The sequence below is a fragment of the Taeniopygia guttata genome, chromosome 19, assembly GCF_048771995.1.
Source record: "Taeniopygia guttata chromosome 19, bTaeGut7.mat, whole genome shotgun sequence".
In the NCBI taxonomy this organism is placed as follows: domain Eukaryota; kingdom Metazoa; phylum Chordata; class Aves; order Passeriformes; family Estrildidae; genus Taeniopygia; species Taeniopygia guttata.
In genome coordinates, this window is record NC_133044.1 from 4869960 (window position 1) to 4885581 (window position 15622).

Consider the following 15622-nt stretch of genomic DNA (forward strand, 5'->3'; position numbering starts at 1 on the left):
GTCCTCCCGGCCGCCAGGGGGCGCTGCGGGGCGTGCCCGCCCCCGTCACGCGCGGCGCTGGGCGCTGAGGGCGGCGCGGAGGCGGCGGCCGGGCCGGGCCGGGCGAGGGGAGCGCCGGGGCTCCGCCGGCCCTTCCCGTCCCTTCCCGTCCCTTCCCGTCCCTTCCCCGTCCCTGGGCAGCGCTTCCCTGCGGGAACCCCCGGCATGGAGGCCGCGGGCCTTCCCACCAAGGAGTTGAGGTGAGGGGTGCGCGGCTGAGGGCGGCGGCTCCGAAAAGTGGCCCCCAAGCGCTTACGTAAATGGGCGAGAATTAGCGAAACTTGTTAGCGCAGAATTTCACAAATATGAAATAGAGGAGAAAAGCTGATTTTCTGGCTTGGAAGGTCGGTACTGGAGTGGTTCAGGGAGGCTTATGGGGCATTTCTGGCTGTTGGGATTCCCCGGAGCTCTGTTAATGTGTGATGAGGGCACTTCTGTCATGTCTCGAACTTGTCACTTTCCGCGAGGAAGAAAAAGCTTGAGTAAACACTGAGCTTCTGCTTTTACGGTGTTTTAACGATGTGTCTTCACTCTCTGTCGTTGTCCCGTCTGGGCTCGATTCCCTACAGAAACCTACTTAGATGGGATTTGGGTAACAGCCTGTGACAGGAAAATTTAAACAGCCAAACTAACAAGCTGACAAGAACTCAAATATCTTAAAAAGCCTTTGAAGGCTTTATTATGAGCACTGTGACCCTGAGAAATTTCTCCGCTATTGAGTCATTTGAGGATTAGCAGCGGTGATGCTAAATAATGACTTTAGTATGTTGCTTGTATTTAGGACGGTGTTTGTTTCTACCTCCGAGATCTGTGGTTTTTGTCAGTACTGTGGTCACTGGGCACCTTGAAGAACTGAATTTCTGTCTGTAATGACTAATGTCTTCAACTTTATTTCAGTTTTGTTTAATCAGATAATTGTCTTACAAAATTAGCAACTGGAGAGTGTTCCCAAGTGATACATCTTAGGTGGCAAAATTAGATCTGCAGCCTACCTACTTTTTTTTCCCCCTAGAAATTTGTTTTGGAGTAGCTTTTGTGTTACTTCAGCGAAGTCTTACAAAGATACATTATTAGTGAGGGAAATTATGTATCACTTTAATCTATTGTGGAAGGTTGTTTTCCTGCTTTTCTGTGCACATTTCTGTACACATCACCTTGAGCAGGCAGTTGATTGTGGGATAAAAACACAGCCTTAATAATGGGTACATTGATGGGATTCACTAATTATCTGTGTTTATAAGGTCATTATAGAACTCTAAGATGATGGAAAATTAACAATTTATTATTTTTTAAGCCTGTCTGTCGTGTAACACAATTGACAATAAAGTGAATCTCTTTTTAGAAGCTCTGTTACTGAAATAACCATTTTGTAAAGAAACAGTGCTGTGATGTTAATGTTGAGAGTCAGTGGCTTTGCTTGGTTCTGATCAGAACTTTGCAGGTTTGGGAGCTGGAGATTACATTTCTCCTTGCCTGCAGATAGGCACATGATCCATTCAAACCAACAATAAATTCTTTTAAACCCTGAGCTCGTCGAATTAACCACATTAAATCTATTATGAAAAAAAACAATTCACTGCGTGTGCTACACCGTGATTGCAGCTTTTGTAACAACCCAGCGAGTGTGCTGGGAACACCACAGGTTGTTTTTTTTTCCCAGCATTGCTGCACCTACATTTATCCTTTTGTGTTGGAAGCAATGCTGAATCCCACAAGATCTGGAAATCCCTTATCAATCTCTTGATTTTAACGGGGTGGTCCTTCAGGGCGTAGCTTTAGTTTGGAGAGCGGATGGCCTCGAGCAGCGAGGACGCGTTTCAGCACTGCGAGGGGCTCTCCCTGAGCGAGCCGGAGAGCGGGGCCAGCCTGCGGAGCCGCTCGGCCAGCCTCAGCAGCACCGGCTCCAGCGGCCGCCTGCAGCTCCGCCACAGGGTGGCCCAGCTGATGGCCTGCGTGGAGGACATCAGCTCGGATGATGAGATCCACGAAGAAGTGTCACGCACTCTGGATGAAGCTTTCCTCATCTGGGGGAAAAAGCTGAAGGATAAGTGCCAAGAATTCAGGTTTTGCTCCATCCAGTTGTTTTCATGGTGGTGTCGGGGCTGGCAAATGGATTTCTGGTTGATGGAAAGCAATAGAAGTTCTGTGGGGAAATTAGAATGTTCTTAGAGTTGGTTGCCTGTCCACATTTCAATTTTAGCATTGGTTTTTTTGTGGTTTCTGTTTGTTTTTAGACTACACTTAGTTACCTGGAATGTGGGCACAGCTTCTCCCCCTCCTGATGTCACGAGTTTACTTCAGCTCAACTCGACGGGCCCCGCCATGGATATGTATGTTATAGGGTGAGTGGTATTAAAGAACTTGCTTTGTGAGTTTATTGCAAACCTGCTGGGCTCAGCATGGTCTCTTTTGGGAGGACTGATGTGAATCACTGCCTGGGAGATGGTTTAACACTATTGCTACTAGAGGGTGAAGACTAACTTAGTCTAACTAACAGGGGACTAACTTAGAGATGATTTATAGCAGTTAGCTGCTGCTATGTGGTGACAGAATGCAGAATATCTTTTTTCTAAACATGCAAAAAGTTTGATCTGCTGTTTTTTTTTTTTTTGATAGCATATTCATTTTGATATGAAAGTTATTGGAAATTCAGCATGTTTTAAGGGAATTAGTGCAAGCTTGTTAAGCACAATCTGCCACTGTTTTCCAAACTAGGTTGAAATTCTGAAGTCCTAACAATCAGGTTTTTATAACACATCTTGAGTCTGGCATAGTCTTAAACTCTATCTTCAGGTGTATATAACCTCCTTTAATTTTGTTAGATGTGTCAGATCTGTGTGTGGGTTAAACTGCTTGAATGAGAAACTGAACAGCAAGAAATTTCTGGGGTTTGTGTTCTGCAAAGTTCCTATGAATTCTGTCCAAACCAACTGGTGCAATGTGAGTAATTGTGATGTATTCAGCTTACAGGAGGTGAATTCAAAAATCACAAATTTTCTGTCTGACTTGGCATTTGATGATCCATGGAGCATTTTTTTCATGACTGTTTTGTCTCCGTTGGGATATATTAAGGTAATTATTCACACTGCTCTTAAGTGTCAGAGTACTAAAGGAGAAGTCTTAAATTTTTTTCCTCAGATTATCCATAAAATAGAAGTTGATGGTGTTTTTGCAGGTGTCTGTCATTCCATAAGTACACATATGTTAGAAATGATTCTTCATCACACCTGTTTTCCTGTGATGTGAACTCATACTGAACAGCATATTTATTGTGGCCACAATATCTTTCTCTCTCTCTTGTCTGTAGAAAAGTTTTTTGCTCTGTGCAATAGTGGGGAACTGTATTGTGATGCTTCTAATGTAGTCTTGCACTATAAATATCCCAAGCAATGGCAGTGATTTTCATTCAGATTGGTAAGGCTCCTTTATTTGGTTTTTTTTTTCTCTTTTTCCAGTTTGTTTGGAGGTGAAAATAAATTGCACATGTGTAAACCAGGATTTTAGTAGGTGTATATATTACATGAGGACTTAATTTTTGGTTGAAGACCCGTAACATTTTATGAGAATTTAAATGATAAGATTTTGGGGTAATATCAGAGACATTAAGAGCAGCTAAAGTACTGGCTATTTTAATAATGCCAACAATAAACATAGGAAGATATCCTGTATTTCTCTAGTAAAGAGAAATTAAAATCCTTTTGTAGTGATTTTTCTAAACCAAGCACTATTTCGGGCTGATTTTGCTGAGGTGATTGCATTATCTGCATGCTAATCAGACTCAGTAGTCGTGCTGTTCTTTTAATTGAAACTAAACAAAACAAAGGACCCATTGGGAATTACAAAAAGGAAAAAACCCACATTGTTCACTCTGGCCTAAGTCATTGCTGATAAAAATTCAAAATCTGGCCGTGGGCTGACATTCAGGCCCTGTCTACACAGAGTTAAAAGAATTCCTGCTGGTATGCCTGGCTGATTTTGAATTCTAATTTATACCAGAGGCAGTCTGGAGCACACTAATGAATGGATGCTGCCACCTAATGGCTTTCAGCAGGACTTGATTAGCTCTGGTAATAAGGGGGAGCTGTCAGGAAGGGTCAAAATCAAACCAGCAAAAGGAAAGGTTATCCCAGGCCTCAGCCGGGAATTTGCCTGAGTAGGGGAGGAGTATTTACCCCTTGGCTGACCTGTGATGAGGTTGGGTGTGGAGGGAGAGGTGTCATCCTTGGGACATTCCGTCCCCTCAGTGACAGGGTCTGTTTTCAGAGTGTTCAATTGGTCACAGTCAATTCTTCCACCATCCAAGGATCGTGTTCCCTCTGTGCAAGGGCTTTGCTTGGTTTGGCTCTAAGGGCTGGTGGGACTGGTCCCAGCAGGGGAGGGGTCAGTGCCTTGTTGTGTTCAGGTCCTGTGGCTCTTGAGAAATCTCTGGGGGCTGGCCACAGCGGGGTGAAAAAATGGAAATAAATAATGAAGGGACTGGAAGATCTTGGTACTTCATGAATGTAATTATGGAAAGGAGAATGCTGACTGCTAAAATATTTATGCATCATTAGTAATTGCAGTCCATTGTTTCAGTATTCTGTGTGGTATTTTGTTGGGTTCAAGGACAATGAAAACATTAAAATATATTCTGAAATAATTTAATTGTGTAGCTAGGGAGACAAAGGATGAATTCTGTTTTAAATTTTGGGTTGATTTTTTTGTGCTTCTCCAGCAGTTGTATAGTCACTTTTATTCTAATGTAGTCTTTTTCTAAATTAATCCAGCATAAAATTGAACTACAGTTAATTTCAGTATTTCAATGCCTGTACAGTAATTCAACTACAGTATTTCAATGCCTGTATTTTAAATTGAATCATAATCATTAAGACACAATGGATTTTGTGTCTCATGCCAGGATCATTGTGAAGTCCATAAATGTTCAATGAAGGACATCTTTATTAGACTATTTCCACACATACAATCCAAAAAAAACCCCAAACCACAAAAACCCCGTGTCTTATGGGTTCTCTAAGTGTTTGGTAAATCAGTTTTTACAGGCACTGCAAGGCAGGAGCTTCTGCTATTTGCAGCTCATTGTTTTTGCAGATGCCTGGAATTGACTGCTGTGCTTTTGAAGGCACTTAGAATATTTAATGATCTGCTCAAGGCTGCTTCAGTTGGAAAAACCTGCTGCTGTTGGAGGACTTGTAGGAGTGAGTTATAAAGCTTTTAGGTGTAAAGTGAAGGATTTGGTCCTTCATGAACAGGATTCTTAAAGGCAGAAACAAGAGGCTGGTGAGGCAGAAGAGAAGTCTTTAAAAAGGTTTGGGCAGGTGCATATTTTGAGGTCGACTTCAGATTGAAATATAATGTTGGAACTGTGTTAATTAGCAGAGGAATTGATCAGATTTGTTTATAAGGAATATGTTTTTCACAGCCCTGAAATGAGTCTGCATTTACTGCGTGCCAGTATTGAGGCCAGGCTTGCTGAGGGAGTTGCATGAGTTCCGCTGTGGCCTTCTTCACCTAAAAGTTCCTGTGAAGTAAAGCCAAGGAACTCCTGGAGATGACCATTCCTTCTTTTCTATCTCCCCAGCTCTCCTCAGTTCGCATGCAGGGGCTGCTGCTGCTGATTTTTGTGAAGCACGTGCACCTTCCCTTCATCCGGGACATCCACACCGACTACACCCGCACAGGCCTCTATGGCTACTGGGTAAGGACTGCCTGAGGGGTGCTTACCTGCTCACTGCTGCTGCTCTGTGCCTCTCTATGGGTCCCTGCTGGGGCAGTCGAGATGTGGTTTAATTACAAATTCATAACCTGACAAGCAGACTCATTTGTTTGAACCTCATGTGCAGCCCAGACCGTAATTTCAGATTTCAGTTTATTTGCCGATACGCAACAAGTTGTGTAGAAAGAAATTGTAGTGATTGCAAGATTTAAAAGGTTATAGGTGGTGTTAGTTACGTTTGCAGGCACTGACTGCAGTTTCAGGGAATGCTGTTCATCTTCCATCCCAGGGGAACAAAGGAGGAGTCAGCGTCCGCATGTCCCTCTTTGGGCACACGATCTGTTTCATGAACTGCCACTTGCCCGCTCACATGGAGAACACAGAGCAGCGCCTGGATGACTTCGAGAAAATTCTGGAAATGCAGTTTGAAGGAGAGGATATTCCAAGTCCCTTGGATCATGAGTGAGTTGTTCACTCAGTTCTGTGTTGTTTTTGTCTATTATAGGATGAAGTCTTGCACTGAAGAGTTTTGGGTTTGGATTTTTTGTCCATCGTTTTGTTTTAAATGGCCCTTCAGCCTGGACCCTGAACCCTGGGAGGGATAGGATAACCTGAAAAACAGATGTCTGTTTTACAAGACTGTTCTCTTCCAGTCTCTATTTACATTCATTTGTTAGCATATAGACTGTACATGTTATGCAGGAAAGCTTTAGAAGCTAAAGACTGTTTATACCAAAGATCTTTTAGATTGTTGTTAATGTTCAGAGATGTAAGATGCAGAAGAAGTTAATGTTCAGGCAGTAATGAGCAAGCAGCAAGAATGCAAGGGACTTAATTTACTGTTTCAATTACTTGAATTTTTTTTTTTTTTTGTTTAGCAGCAGGTTGCCTCTGTGTAAGCTTATTTATAACTACTTAATGTTTGTGTTTAACTACTTAAGCTGTTTGCATTTAGTAATAAAAGTGATTAGATCACCTAATTAGTGTAATGGCTAATATTCTGTCAAATTCTTCCCTTGAGTGAATAGATTCATATAAATCTTCCTTGTTTGATGCATCTTGGTTTGGTTTTAAGGCTTCTCTTCTGGTTTGGAGACCTAAACTTCCGGATAGCAGATTATGGGATACACTTTGTCAGAGAATCAATCAGTAACAAGCGTTTCAATCTGCTCTGGGAAAAGGACCAGGTGGGTTGGCTCAGTCTCTCTGGGGGTTTGGTTTTGGTTTTAATGTACACAAACACAACGTGGTAGTTAAATTACACCTTGAGCTTCTAACTTCTGTTAAAGAACACAAACTCAGAGCAGACATGAGGTGGTCGCAAACCCCAGTTAATTGCAAACTTTTTTTGCTTTTGTGCAGTTTCTTACTCATTTACAATGCTCATGTTTGACTGGAGGTTTCTTTGAACTTCATATCTTGTCAGTTGTTTCTCACCTTTATCCTCTTCTCCCAAGAATTCTTTTTAAGACAGCCTTATTCTGGATGTTTTGAGTAAAATTGCCTCTAAACTTTTAGATGGATTGTGTCAAGTTCTGGCTATAACAAAGAGGCCCTTCTAAATTTACCTTTCCAGTGTTGTACTGACTGCAATGTTGAATTCTTGGAAGATCCTTTCCCAATCATCCTTTAAGCTCTGATTTTTTTCAAACAGAATCTTTAAAAGTTATTTTTTATTTCTGCAGTTAAATATGGCAAAAAATCGGGAAGAATTTCTGAAGGACTTCAAAGAGGGTCCTCTGCAGTTTAAGCCCACCTACAAGTTTGACCTTGACTCAGAGGTCTATGACACAAGGTAAAAGATAAAATGAGTTTAGATGTGGAATATGAGAGTGAATGTGGTGCTTGGTTAAATATTACTTCAGTAATCAGCAAACTTGAATTTCCTGTGTGTACTGGGGTTGTTGAGCTGTTCTGTCAGGCTTGGATTGATCAAATCTGAATTAATGAATATTTTTGGCTGAAGAAGCTGGGGTCTGCTGATTGTATGAGGGAAGTAATGAAACAACCCAGCTGCCTTTTTGGAAAGATCAAATTAACAAAATAAATGAGCACTTGTTTAAGCTACTTTTGGTTTGTTCTTGCCTACTAGAAGTGCTCATTGGTTGTCAAAAAGGAGCAAAAGAATAATTGTTGGTCATTTTTGCCTCCCTTCTCTGTTTAAGCATTTCATTTGATATGTTGGTATTTGAAAATTAATGTATAATTTACTTTATTGGTTATTTTAAGTTGAAGATGGAGTATCTTAAATTTCCAAAGTTTTTCTGGGATATTAAAGTCTGTGTGTTAAGTATTAGTCTTATGTTTCCACAGAAGGATAAGTTCCTGTCAAACAGGATTTTGTACTGATCTTTTTCTTTACTTCCAGAGAACAGAAGTCCCTGTTTTGGTTTAAGTAAGAAGAGAACTTTCTGAATTTTGTAGTTTTTTTAAATATTTCAGAATCAAAGCAAGGATCCATCTGAGCTTTTGCTTTGATTTTTTGTGAAATATTTGAAAATCAGATGACAGCTGATTTTCTTTAGGGATTTTCTTAATCTGTCTGAAAGCTGCAGTGTTATCTACTCTGCTGTTGCACTTAATATTGGAAGTTTATTCAAGTGGACCCAAAGACATTTTGCTTCCTAATTCAATATAATGAGATATAATGGGACCAGCAGTGAATCCGCCCGACAAAAAAGACTTAAAATAATCCAAACCTGGACATTTTACAAATGATTCATAGCCTGGTTGTCTGTATTGGCTGGTTTAGAGAACAAAAAGTGTGGTTACACATTCTGTGTGCATCCCGCTGCTGTTCAAGCTACCAGAGAGACTTTGCTCAGATGGGGTGACCAGCAAGACCTCGAGGCAAGCACCCTGCAAAAGTTGCTTTTACTCAAGCCCAGAGAATTTTATTTTTGATATTCCTTCAGTGTGAAATCTGAGGGTTTGTTTCCCATCTAATACTCCATTTTCTCTAAAACAGTGAGTGTTTTACCTTAAGCTGTTCTTTTGATATTTTCCTGCACAGCAGAGCAGACATCTGGCATCTCCTAAAGATTTCTGTCTGTTTATAGAATTACTGTAGTAAGTGGGATAAGGGCCCCTAGTCATTTCAAATCTTGCCACTTTAATAAAGGTAGGAAGAGGTACAACAAAATTATGTTGAATATTGAACTAAATGGCCTTGGTCTTGATATTTAAACTGACAGTTTTCCTTACACATCCTGCTTTTAACTTTCATAATCCAATCCAGTCCATTCTAATTCCTCTTCCATAAGGTATGATCTTTTCTCCATTTCAATTTGAAGTGATCCACCCATCCAGAGAGTTGCTGTTAAGCCTTCCTCCCACTACAGAGAGAACCACAGAGGACTCATGTCTTCTGGTGGAATTGATATGGTATAAAAGGAAACTCTGCATTGTGATAACAGTTTGATGTATAGTACAGTTGCAGGCACAACTCTCTTGATAATGGAATTTTGAAAGCCTGTTGTTATGAGACAGCAGTAGCTTGCAAACCTGAAATGCAGGCTGGTACAATTTAGAGGAACTTGTAAATAAAGCATTGCTGTGGCACCTGTGATTATCATAAGCTACCCAAGTTTGTCCTGTCTTGTGTTGTTGAAAGAAACTTGCTCTCAAATATTTTGAATAATTTCAAATGTCATTCAGACTCTTCCTACATATTTCTTACATTTACACCCTCATTTCTCAGAGTATCTGTATGTTTGGAACCTGGGGCAGTTGTTGTATTATCTCTAAATTCATGCATGTTTTTACAGGGTTTTAGGAGAAAGTATCATTTCCTGTATGAAGCCAACTAACCCACTGAAATGTCCTTCTCCCCTTCATTTTACTCCTCTTTCAGAAAGCCATGATCTGTGCTGAATGGAGTTCAAATTAAGGAAACGTTGTTTGTAAAACACATTAATCAGAGCTGTAAAATGAAGCTTGAGTATGATTGCCTCCTTTTATTAATATGTATCTCACAGTCTTTGAACTCTCAGTAGATTTTGCACAGCATTCTTAGCTTTTGGCAACTTGTTTCTCTGCTCATTTCACTTTCTACCTTACATTTTGCAGTGAGAAGAAAAGAAAGCCAGCATGGACAGATAGAATTCTATGGAAAGTGAAAAATCTCAGTGAGGTTGCATCAAAAGAAGGCGAATTCTCTGAAGAAGAGAACCCAATTTCTGTTACTTTGAATAGCTATGTCAGTCACATGAGCTATGGCATCAGTGATCACAAACCTGTCACAGGAACTTTCATGCTTGAGGTGCTGTCCCAGTTATGTTTTTAAGAAAAAGTTTGTTTTATTTAGTGTTGCTTACAGCAGCTGATTTCCTAAACCATAATCTCTGTTTCATTCTGATCATAGTGAAGGCAGCAAATTGCTGTCAGGTTATTTCCAGTCAGTTAAAGAATCCCACAGGTAGCAATTGTAGCAGAGAATAACTTGAGAAGAATAACTGAAAGAATGACAGGCTTGACTGAGTTTAAACTCTGTTTTTTTTTGTGTAGATGAAGCCTCTTGTCTCAGATCCCTTGGTCACGCTGTATCCTGAGGGTGAGTGGAGTGCAGAGCACGATGTTCTTATCCGCTACTCTGCGGCGCCTGAACTCCCCAGCAGTGCTTGGGACTGGATTGGGCTCTTCCAGGTAGTGTTACCTCATCGTGGCTCTCCAGCAAAGATGGGGAATGTGACTGCAGGAGGTCCTTGAGAGTTTTACAGCACTGATTCCTGCTAGTGCAGAACTCTGTGAGATAGCTGTGTGCTTGATTGCCGTTAGTTTCTGTGTGATGACAGTTTAGCTCTACAGCATGGGAGTTCTTCCACACCCTTTAAATTCCCTGCTAAGGTAATCTGGTTGTTTATTGAAGCAAAATGTTGCAGAAGCTGTGGAAAGGAGTTGATGCAACAAAAATAAAAGTCAATGGAAGGGTGAGAGAACAGAGGAGTCCCACCCTTTCAGAAACAGATGTGTCCGTGCCCCCAAAATGTTTGATCCTAGGAGTGTTTTAATTACTTCAGTGAAACAGTAAACATCTCTGACAATTTTGTTTTTCATGGAGTATGGCTTTTGTTTCCATCAGGAAGCTGATAGCGTATATCTTTCTCTGCAGGTGACTTTCAAGCATATGAAGGATTATGTTACTTATGCTTGGGTGGAAGATGATGAAGTTTCTTCCAGCAAAAACAGCAAACAGGTCAGTTGTATTTCTTTCTAATGTAGTTTTCCATAGAATAGCATTTGAGGTCTGTTCCATATCCCCTTCCCCTCAGGGGTTCTGTATCCTCTTCCCAGTTGAAGCTAATTGGGAACAATATTATTGTTTAAAATCCCTCTTCCTAATTCTTCCCATTGAATCTTTTGGTCTCTGCTAGTAGTGATTACTAGTGAAACTGCCTTCTAGTAGTGATTACCTAAAGTGATTTAAACCAAAAAAATCTTATTTTGATGCAAATGATAAATATTTTTAATTACATAGATATATGAATAAATATATTTATATATTTATAAATATGTAAATAGTTATCTGAACAAATAGAGGCTGAAATTGGGAACGGTGGCTCCTTGGGACAGGAGCAAACCAAGCTTGTGGAGTGCTCTTGTTGCCACCAGGAGGCAGCTCCACTCCCTCTGCTGCTCTCTGGCTTTGGCCCTTCCCTTCCAACCACTCTGGGTCTCTTCTCCCTTGTCACTGAACCAAGCCAGTCTGCTGACATGGTGAAGGATATTCCTTCTCCTCCCTGATTTGATTTTCAGATGGTTTCCTGAGTTATTTCTGTCCCCATCCGTTTTAGCTTACGTTTTAAAAAGTGCTTATAAATAGCGAATAGTGATTTTGATGGTGTCTTGAAGGGCTTTTTTGTAAACTTCTTTTTCTGTGGCAATTGCTCATTGCCTGTTCTTATTCTTGCCAGGTTTACATGAGTGCTTCAGAAATACCCAAGATGGGAGGAGAATTTTTGCTTTGTTACTATAGCAATAACTTGCAGTCAATAGTTGGCATCAGTGAACCTTTTCAGGTAATACATTAGGAAGCGCTGATTAATGTTGGTGTGATTTTTTTTTCTTTTTTATTACTTCATTTGTTTTCATATGCATCTGAACATAACTGTATTAATCCTTGGGAAGGTGGCAGCAGAAGGAATCTTAAAAAGGATATGTCCTGGCTCAAAAGAATTTGCTGATGTGCAGAAAGACTCTGAGTAACTGTTACAGCATCACACAGCAGTGAAACAAGACAGGTTTCTCTCCCTCACTGTTAGGTCCCTAGTGTCTATAAAGATGACAAATCAAGTGCTGCCAAAATTCTGGCAGGTTGTAAATGAGCTCTTTGTGCTCCATTCTGTGATTTGCCCCCAAATGTTTCCTGTAAATTGTCACTTGAATTTGGGAAGGATGAGACAGCTGGACTCAAGTTATTTAATTACCAGGCTCTGTTTAATTTCTGCAGGGATGACTTAACCTGCCCAAACAAGATGAACTGACCAAGGATTGCTGTTTCTACACAAGCACTGTTTTTTCCAGAATAATTTTGTTTGTGCATAATTTTCCATGCTGTCATGGCTGTGCTCATGTGCTGGGGAATCTTTGAAATAGGAATTCTGCATTGTTGGTGATGAGGATGAAGGGGTTTTAGAAGACTATGAAACCTCAGTGTCTTAGGGGATATAATAATGAAAGTTCCTGGGCTGGCTGGTCTCTCATTTCTATTTTATAGTATTATAAATTTTTATAGGTATTCTGTTCCTGTATTTCTCTGTATGGTTGAGAAAGATGGTAGAATGGAGTATTTGTGTTGTCTCTGAGCTCAGTTTCTATCAAGATTCTGCAGAATTGTTGCCTTTATTTTTGCATGACATTTAATGTTTTGATATCACTATAGTGGATTTTTACTAGTTTTTTTTTATCTTCTCAATTTTTAGCAAGCATGACAGACTTCTTTATATAATGGTATGGATAATACAGAGCAATGCGATACTTCTGAATTGTTAATTTGATTTTTATCCTGTTTTTCTCCTAGATTCAGCCTAGCCAAACACCAGTAGAAAAGGATGTGCCAGAGGAGGAGAGCAGTTTGCTGCAGAAAACTGACAATCCAGAATCAGATGGTGGTTCTGAAAATAGAAAGAGCATTTAATGGTCCTGGCTCAGCAGTCTGATGATTCTTTATGTCTTAGTGATTGTAAGCTTTTGCTCTTAGAAGATGGAGTAAGACAGGTAGGAATGTTCAGAAACTTTGGAAGCTCGTAGAAGATAATTTATTGTGGAAATGGTTAATTTTATTCTAGGGAGAGTAACTCTCTTGCACTGGATGAGGACTGTAAAATAGCACTTAAGGAATGTTGTATGTTTTAAGGTGATAGACATTTCTGATGCAATGATTTAACCTAAGGAAGTTGCAATGTTTAATAGGTTTATAGGCTTGTTCCTTTTTTTGTAGAGGATATTTTATTTACAAAGCAATATTTAGTATGCTGTAACCACTTAATAATTGATTTCCAAATTTTGATTTTAAATGAAGTTATTTAAAAATTATTTATTAGAAACAGCTAGTTAGCTTGTTTTGAAATCTTATTTGACTTAGAGATATAAGCTAATTACGTTTTGGGAAACAACAGTGACAACAGGTCACATGAAAAACAAAATCTTTGGAGTGCGTAAAGTCTCCTTTGATAGATCCTTCTCTTCATGCCTTACTGAAGAAATCTTCGTAGGCTTTTCAATTTCTGATTCTTCCAAATTGAAATACATTTATCAAAATGCACTATTCATGATTTTTTAAAATCTTATTTTATAAAACAATTAAGCAATTTGCCTATTGCCTTTACCCCTCTTATTAAAAAACATAAACTCATTTTTATACCAGTCCCTGGCTTGGGGTGAGCCATGATCCCACAACTTCTGAGGCAAATTGCAGAAGTTGAGAAATGCTTTAGCATAGATGAGCAGCCCATGGTTGATGATTTGAAAACTGTACATCTCTTCAATTTATAGTAATCAGTCTGCAAACTTTTTGTTTTTCTAGAGGTGCTCAGACCTTTCTGTATCCTGTGCACTTGTGGGTGGAGATGGACTAGAAATTTCCTGTACCTTTAGGAACCTGAAAGGTAGTAAGCTTCTGAAAAGGTCTTGTTTCTTGATGAGGAAATAGAGATCTTTGGAAAGGATAGGAAAGGACACCAACATTCCACAGAATCTCAGTCTGCAGTGCTGGGACAGAACACTTCGAGTCTTCCATGCTCTGTACCCACAGCTCACTCCCAGGTGTGGTGAGCAGAGTTAGTCACTCCTCACTGGCACAGGGATGGAAAAGAGCACGTTTGGTTCAGGTGGAAGAGCAAAGGGTGTTGGGATGTTCATGCTGGAATTCTGCTTCAGAACTGAGTGGATTCCTTTTTGCTCTTTTTCTCAAAGCCTTATTTTTTTCAGGGTTGTTTTGAGATAGAAAGTTAACAGCTTGATAGGATATTTGTTTTGCTTTTATCATTCACTGTATAAAACCTTTTGAGGTTCAGGTGTCTGTGTCCTGTTGAAGCTCTGGCATAGGTTTCTGGTTAGGTAGTTGCAGTGGGCTTTAGGAACACTTGGCCTCTTTAGGTTTTAGTTGTATCTCAGCTTGATACTTGGTGAGTAGTGAGGGCAGGTTCAGAGGATACTGTGTTCATTGCATGGATTAACACTGCCTTGAGGTTTACAGTTTGTACATTCCTGTTACACTTTGGAACTATATTAGAAACAATTTTCCCATTTATACTGGTCTCCCAAGAATTTATTTTGCACTGAATCTTTCAGATATGTGACTTCTCATGGCAGTTAGGGCATCAGACAAACCCTGGCTTTGAACTGCAGTACCTTCTGCAGTTCCTGAGTTCTGCTCTATCTCTGGTTTCACTCGTGTAACTCTGACCATTCTCCATGCAAGGAGATTCTGTGGAGAGCCCAAAGAGCAGTGGACTTTAAATTCCAGACCACAGCTGGCAATTTACTGTGGACCAAGATCCAGTTTCTTGTATGCAGGGTACATCTGCTGGGCAGGAGCAGCTCAGACCCTCTTTGTAGGGGCGAGACACTCGAGATGCTTTGTGTTTGTGGGAGCTGAGAACCCTCTGTCACTGGACACAGAAGCTGCATTTTGTAAACTGATCCTTTGAACCACGGGACTTCCCGGAAAATGCCCCCAAGCAGCTGGGATTGGAGCTGCTTGTGTGTAAGGAGGATGCTGCACTGAACTCTGCACTTCTTTCTTCAGTATTATGCACACAGAGGCACTTTTGTTTACTACTGTTACCTATGGTAGCTTTTCAAACTATTCCATGACTTGTAATGATGCAATTTCTGATGAAATTTATCTTTTCTTAGAACACCTTTAATTGGATGTTATAATCACTGGAAATGTTTTTATACTCATGTGTTTTCCTTTTCATGTACCTCTGAAATAAATCTTGGCAGTGAAGTGTTGTGCATGGCCTCTGTTAATTTGAGAAGGATCAGGCTGGTTTGGGTGGGGAGGATTAATTTGTCACCTTTCTCCAAGGAACTTGTTTTGGTCATGTTTGAGGCACAAAGTATTTTAGAAGGAAATCAGTAACACCCTATGGTAGGGCTTGGGCTGCAAAAAAAGAGAAGGATAAGTGCTATTTTTCCTTTGGACAAAGCAGATTAATTTATTTTTTCCCTGTTTCAATGAATCCAGTGTTAAATGCTCTTGGGGTTTTGCAGTTTCTGTCCCTCTTCCCCACTGAGGTTTTGACATTTTCCTTGTAAAAATTCCCAGACCACTTGACATTGTTTCTTAATTTTTGAGAACAGGTTCTTCTAATTTCACTTTTTCACAGTGAATTCTTCATGGTGTGATTTGAGGTGTCTCTTTTG

At 40.2% G+C, this 15622-nt stretch overlaps 1 protein-coding gene across 4 annotated transcripts; it reads left to right on the forward strand.

Annotated features, from left to right (window-relative positions):
- Positions 1 to 48: 48 nt before the first annotated feature.
- On the forward strand, positions 49 to 15203 carry INPP5K (inositol polyphosphate-5-phosphatase K). 4 transcript variants are annotated; one of them, XM_030288079.4, is made up of 13 exons: positions 49 to 239; positions 2274 to 2381; positions 3003 to 3111; positions 5618 to 5734; positions 6042 to 6214; positions 6828 to 6939; positions 7438 to 7547; positions 8121 to 8147; positions 9821 to 10013; positions 10259 to 10396; positions 10863 to 10946; positions 11665 to 11769; positions 12771 to 15203. In XM_030288079.4, the coding sequence occupies exons 1-13, from the start codon at positions 205 to 207 to the stop codon at positions 12885 to 12887; spliced, it is 1428 nt and encodes a 475-aa protein (XP_030143939.3). In that variant the 5' UTR covers positions 49 to 204; the 3' UTR covers positions 12888 to 15203. The 4 variants fall into 4 exon arrangements, with proteins under 4 accessions (XP_030143939.3, XP_002194163.6, XP_030143937.4 ...); XM_030288077.4 differs by lacking the exon at positions 49 to 239 and adding an exon at positions 1692 to 2102 and having other exon boundaries at positions 12771 to 13298; XM_002194127.7 differs by lacking the exon at positions 8121 to 8147 and having other exon boundaries at positions 66 to 239.
- Positions 15204 to 15622: the final 419 nt, after the last annotated feature.

What these genes read in the sequence shown, in the direction of transcription:
- INPP5K (XM_030288077.4), top strand. Translation starts at nt 1,831, where the DNA reads ATGGCCTCGAGCAGCGAGGACGCGTTTCAGCACTGCGAGGGGCTCTCC. An exon ending in TCAGAGGTCTATGACACAAG is followed by an intron (nt 7,548 to 8,120) that starts GTAAAAGATAAA and finishes CTTTACTTCCAG; the next exon opens with AGAACAGAAGTCCCTGTTTT. An exon ending in CAGGAACTTTCATGCTTGAG is followed by an intron (nt 10,014 to 10,258) that starts GTGCTGTCCCAG and finishes TTTTTTGTGTAG; the next exon opens with ATGAAGCCTCTTGTCTCAGA.